This window comes from Triticum aestivum, chromosome 4B (genome assembly GCF_018294505.1).
Source record: "Triticum aestivum cultivar Chinese Spring chromosome 4B, IWGSC CS RefSeq v2.1, whole genome shotgun sequence".
NCBI lineage: Eukaryota > Viridiplantae > Streptophyta > Magnoliopsida > Poales > Poaceae > Triticum > Triticum aestivum.
Genome location: NC_057804.1, coordinates 665,348,848 through 665,354,621, shown reverse-complemented (window position 1 = coordinate 665,354,621; position 5,774 = coordinate 665,348,848). Strand labels below are relative to the sequence as shown.

The window sequence follows — 5,774 nt, the reverse complement described above, 5'->3', positions numbered from 1 at the left end:
GCAACTAGTAATTATCAACGAGATTCGATCAATATACGTACTCGGCCCCCCTATACTCGAATCCTGGCTCCGCCACTGGAATTCTTCATTGTTTCAAGTTGAACAAGTTTTCTTTTGGGACCATCGCCATCCAGAGTCATACGCGGCGTACAAGAGCACGGCAAAGAGGGCTACTTGATATATTGTTAGCCCGGAAGTTCCAACCCTCCTAGTCGGATTTAGGTTATGTCTTGATAATCTGGACGGGATTTGATTCTTTTTTCTTTTTACAGGAAGTCTAGCGGCTTCTTGTATGGCCTGAGAATGGTAGGTGTCGGTCAATAGCCGCTTCTTGTATAGTTGTATGGGTTGAATATGATAAGCGTCGGTCAATAGGCAAATCTTATATGGGTTGAGTATGGTAAGTATGGGTCAATTCAAGCGTTTGTGCCCAATTTGACAAGTAGGTCTGATTGGGTGACTTTTTTTGCCCGGACAGTGACTGGGCAGGCTGCCCAGGCCTTTGGGGTGGACATGTAGTCTCGGGTGGCAGATGAGCTGAGTCCGGTTCCTTTCCGGCGAGCTCACCGGAGTGCAGACTACCACCGGAAAGCTAGCTATGATAGGAGATGATGGTGGCCAGTGTTGGATGCACATGCACCGACGGTCGTGCAATGTCAGCTTCGGAGGTGCATCGAGGAAAGGAACAGATCACATGCCTCAGGCCAAATCGCTCCCCGATTCCTGCCGCTGCGACCACCATGCACGCTCCAAAGCCAAAGCCGCTCGCCGGAATGGCGCTCGAGTGCTTCCTTTTTTGCTTGACCGACCAAAACGAAACGTCATGATACGACCGCCGCTTCCGGTCGAATGGAGAAAACAAAGGCGTTGCTTCTTTCGGGCTGCGTTGCCGTGTTTGGGCTGGACCCAGCAACAGGGCGGGTCAAGTCTGAAATGAACCCCGGATGTTGCAGAGGCCGACGCAAACAAACCCTCTTCTCCAGATCCCTCAAGTTGGTACCTTAAGATGATGTGCCGGACCGGTTCTTTTGAAGGTGCGTGCATGTGTTCATAGAGATGACTGTGTGCGCGCGTACGTACGATGGACTGCGTCTATGTTAGGTTTAAGAAAATGGGTGAGACAACGGCACGAGGTCAGTTCGACCCCGTCACGCGAGCGAGCCAACCTGTGACCTGTGAGCGAACCGAATCGAATCGAGTGACAACACTCCAGCTGGTAGGGATGCCCGCGCCGCTCGCGTTTATTTGTTTCCCGTTCGCCTCGCCTCGCGTCGGCTCCCGCGGCGCGCTCGCCACCGACGACGCGCGCCACCCCCAATAATAGGCGCCGGATCGGGCGAGGGCCACGGAGCGAGCGAGCCATGGGCGTCCACGCGGCGCCCTTCCCCTTCCCCCCCCATCCCCGCCGGGACCCGGAGGACGACGACGACGACATCCTCCTCGGCGGAGGCGGCGACCGCTGGGCCGCCGCCGCGATGGCGGCAGAGGCGGACGCGGAGCAGTCCCCCACGCCGCCGCCCATGTCTTCCTGCGGCTGCTACATCCTGCACCGCGTCTGCCGCTTCGACACGCTCGCCGGCGTCGCCATCAAGTACGGCGTCGAGGTAATCTCAATCAATCGGTTCATCCAACGCACGCGCGCGCGCGATTTCTCTTCTTCTCCGGTCGAAACGCCGCCGTCCGGCTCATCCGTTCGTCGGTCTGGCTCGCAGGTGGCCGACGTGAAGCGGGTGAACGGCCTCACCGCCGACCTGCAGATGTTCGCGCACAAGACGCTGCGGATCCCGCTCCCCGGCCGCCACCCGCCCGCCCAACATTCCCCTCCCTCCTCCTCCCCGGCCGCCGCCGCCGCCGCCAGGTACCCCCTTCCTTTCCCCCTTTCCTCGATTAGATTATACGTACAGTTTTGCAGCCGAAAGATGGATGGATTACGCCCGCCGGATTACCACTTTCCAGTTGGAACATGGAGCCTCACCTAATTCCTCCGCCTCACTCCCCTGTCTCGTCTCAACCCACGGCCGGGCGACCCGTTCTGAATCCTGACCAATTCCAGGAGAAATTTTCTTTCAACATCTTACAATTTTCCACCGACTTTTCCCCTTCTCTCAGCTTATTAGAATTTGGCAATGTCCCACCATGATCACCGGTCAAAATCCAGCGAGGTTGGCAGGGCAGGTTCGGCTGAAATCCACGCCAAAAATTGCTTCACCTACATTGACACACACACACACTCCCGGTCACTGTTGACCGTCGACAGGGACGCACACCTACATCGACATTGACACCTTTTGGTAGTGGCAAGTGGCGAATGCCAAATGTGCTCTGCTTTTGCTGAACCTTCCAAAGGGGCCGGCCGGTCTTCGCCCACTCGGCTGCACTTGCAAGTGCTACACAGCGGTGGTGGTGGGGTGGGAACATCCAGAGAGAGCCAACGCGCAAAGGAAGAGATTGGGATCTAGCCTCTGGAGTGGGCGCATGACAGGTGTATCACGCTCCACATGCCCGCACAGTCCCACTCACCGCCCACTGCCCACACCACACATGTCCTGCTTGGACTCGCCATACATAGCTCCAAAAACATAATCATGGCGGCGGCACCGACACACCGCAAGTAGGATTTCAGTACCAATTGTATTTTATCTCCAGCTGAATTTCATTGCAGACATATGCAGTAGTACTATACAATGTACACATTCATACCGGACTGCTTCCCTAGATGGCGTTTCTTGTTTAATGATCACGCCATGTGAGTGCTGACTATGGTGCCGAGGTCTGAATGTTGCCAGTGGACTTCTCTGCTGGCTGCTACACTTGGATCTGATCTGAGGAAGATCAGTGGTGGACTTCCTTGCTGGCTGGTGCACCTCATGCTCTGCCTGGGGTATAACAATGTGATTCGTTTCAGGGAATGGACTACGCGCCGGCCTCCCAAAAATGCCGCTGCCCTGGACCCGTTCCAGAAGCCGCCGCGCGGCACGGTTTCGCCGTCCATGAACCTCTTGCAGGGGTACTACGGCCTCGCGCCGCCTCCCAAGCGGGACCTGACAGACCAAGCCGCTGAAATGGCGACGGCTGTCAGAGGTAAAAGAAAAACCATCCCCTGTGTTGCTTCGATTGTGATGAACCATGGTTCTGATACGTGCTGATTTCTGAATCTTAACCGACCTCCAGGCCAGCATAGGAAGGCGAGGAGCGTATCGACCACCGGCTTCCCTGGCGTGAACGGGGATGCCGGCTGGGAGACCGATGACGCCGAAAAGCAGATAAGGCGGCGGCAGAAGGCCGACCTCGAGCTGACAGCGATGAGGGAGGACAGTGGCGGTGCCCTGTTGCCGAGGACCGGGGAAGGCTTGGCGCTGAGGCCGAAGTCGGGAAGTCGGCCAGACATGAACAGCAGCCAGCAGGATCTCGTCGCGGCAGGGCTGGTGCCTTCGTACGGCGATGGCCTGCTCGCCGTCAGGAAGTCGTCCAGCACCCCTGAGTTCCAGGACTCAGACAACAACAACAACATCGCTTCGGTGTGGCTGAGGAGCAAGTGGAACCTGAAACCAGACGCCTTCGCCGTGCCTCTCCAGATCCTGCTCCTGGACAGCCTTCCGAAGCCGCTCTTCGACAGCCTCCCCAAGCCCATTGCTGCATGGAGGAACAAGGCAGCCCGGGATTAACACCCAAGGCTCACAGCTCATCGATACGACGCCTTTTAATTTATCGATCGGTGTACGCCGGTGATTGTAGTCCAGGTGCAAGAAGGGGTGAGGAGTTGGCTTACATTGTCGGTTTCGGGAGTACGTTTACATGGTCCGGTTTGGACGGTGGACATTGTCGCGACCGAGAGGTGCGCTTCTTCTTCTTCTTCTTCTTCTTCTTCTTCTTCTTCTTCTTCTTCCATGAGCTACACAGATGAATGCCTAAAAGACAGAGTTGGATACAGTGATACAATAGCTCTACATATACATAGTGTACTGAACCTGCTGCGCCGCAGCGATGGCAGCAGCAGGAGCAGTTTGTTTCCTTTTTTGTGAGTTGTTTGAGAGGATATATTCTTTGTCTTTTGTACGCGACGCAGAACTGCAGATAGACAACATACATATAGGAGGATCAAAGGGAAACGAGAGGCAGTATGTTGTACCTACACTAATGAAGGAGAATGGACTTTGTTAGTGCTTGTGTGTTACTCTTAGTCGTGGATTTGTCATCTCAGCTCTGTTCTTGAGCATATTACCTGCAAAATAGTGCAAAATTTTAAAATATATATCTGCATGTGCTTATTATCAACTGAAGGCTGCAGAATAACTTGTTGCAAACTACACCACAGGCGGAAAAAAATCAGCACATGAACCAGCATATGTGTCATCAGTTTCAAGTATTATATCTGAGTTTGCTCTTAAGTTGCTCTCAGCAGACCCAAGAACCATCTTAGTCATAACAACAATAGAAATTAAATATCTTTCCTGACGATAGTTATCATAGTAGCAGATATTGTTCCAAACTTGCAGTTGCAGGGCAAACACAACCTAAAGTACCAAAACTTGCTCTGCTTTGGAGAGAACCACATCTGGTGGAACGTCCCTCCAATCCAAAAACACTGCACTGAAATTACAATGCATCAGTGACGTCGCTCATCATCGAGAAGATGAATCTCAGCATTTGCATCTTTTCTCTACTAGCATGGCGATCTGCATGCTTTCAACATTGGGTGTTTCATCAAGTGTCTCCAGGGATTAGAGCATCTCTCCAACAGATCCCGTAAAATGGGCCATCCGGAATAATAGCCGCCGATTTAGCGGACGAGGGCGCTTTTTCGGCCACGAATAGATCCCGCGAAATCAGCCATCACGTAAAAAAAATTGCGGGATCCTGCTAAGTCCGGCCCATTTCCGCCATATCTACGGGAGTCACCCCTCTTTTTTCCGTTTCCTGTATCCATGCCGTGAAGGCCATTTCCACCCGCTTCCATTACCGCCTCACTCACCGCCGCCACTGCTGCTGCTGCCTCATCTCCCCGCCTGTTCTTGGTGCCCCCAGCTGCCCCGCACCGTCCATTAGCTCCGCTGGCCGCGCCGCATCTATTCCACCAAATTTGGAGGCCGGGGGGTGCCCATTTGTCTCCATGGGCTAGTGGCCGCCACAGATCCTCCCCAGAGCTTGGCGCGCGGCCTTGTAGCCGGCGGATCCGGTCGGTTCCAACGCTGGTGGGCCTCTGAATCGCTCGAGGAACAGCCGTGCACGCCGGAGGAAGGGGTTTGGCCGCTTTGCTTCAGCTGGCGGGGGAGAAGAAAGGGATGGCCAGTTTTGCTTCGGGGGAAGGTATGTTCAATGCCTGCCGATCTTTTGGTTCAATTTGGACCGGTAAGATTCTGGAGAAATTCACGGGCGTGCATTTTTTTAGATGGGTTGGATTTCATCGTCGTCATCTTCGTCGGATGATTTGGACATCGAAGAGATGATCCTAGACGAAAATGTTGACAACCTAGTGTTGTTGCATCTCTTGGACAAATTTGAGAAGGGCCCGAAGAAGAAGCGTCGAGGATCCACGGTTGGCCAGCTATGCATTCCCCGCAATCGAGCTCTCAGCGACAAGATGCTCATGAAGGACTACTTCGCCGAGGTACCGACATATCCGGTTCACTTATTTCGTAGGCGATATCGAATGCGTAGGCCACTTTTCGTGCGCAGCGTTGATGCTTGCGAGCAAAATTGCCTTTTTTCACTCGGCGTAGGAATGCCGCCGGTTTGTTTGGGTTTGGTGCATATCAAAAAATATCGGTGCCGAT

The 5,774-nt window shown here is 54.0% G+C and overlaps 1 protein-coding gene across 1 annotated transcript; it reads left to right on the top strand.

The window, feature by feature from the left end:
• The first annotated feature begins 1,255 nt into the window (after positions 1-1,255).
• On the top strand, positions 1,256-4,160 carry LOC123094023 (uncharacterized). Its single transcript, XM_044516100.1, has 4 exons — positions 1,256-1,604; positions 1,713-1,858; positions 2,906-3,081; positions 3,172-4,160. Exons 1-4 carry the CDS (start codon positions 1,362-1,364, stop codon positions 3,663-3,665), a joined length of 1,059 nt encoding a protein of 352 aa, XP_044372035.1. The 5' UTR covers positions 1,256-1,361; the 3' UTR covers positions 3,666-4,160.
• Positions 4,161-5,774: the final 1,614 nt, after the last annotated feature.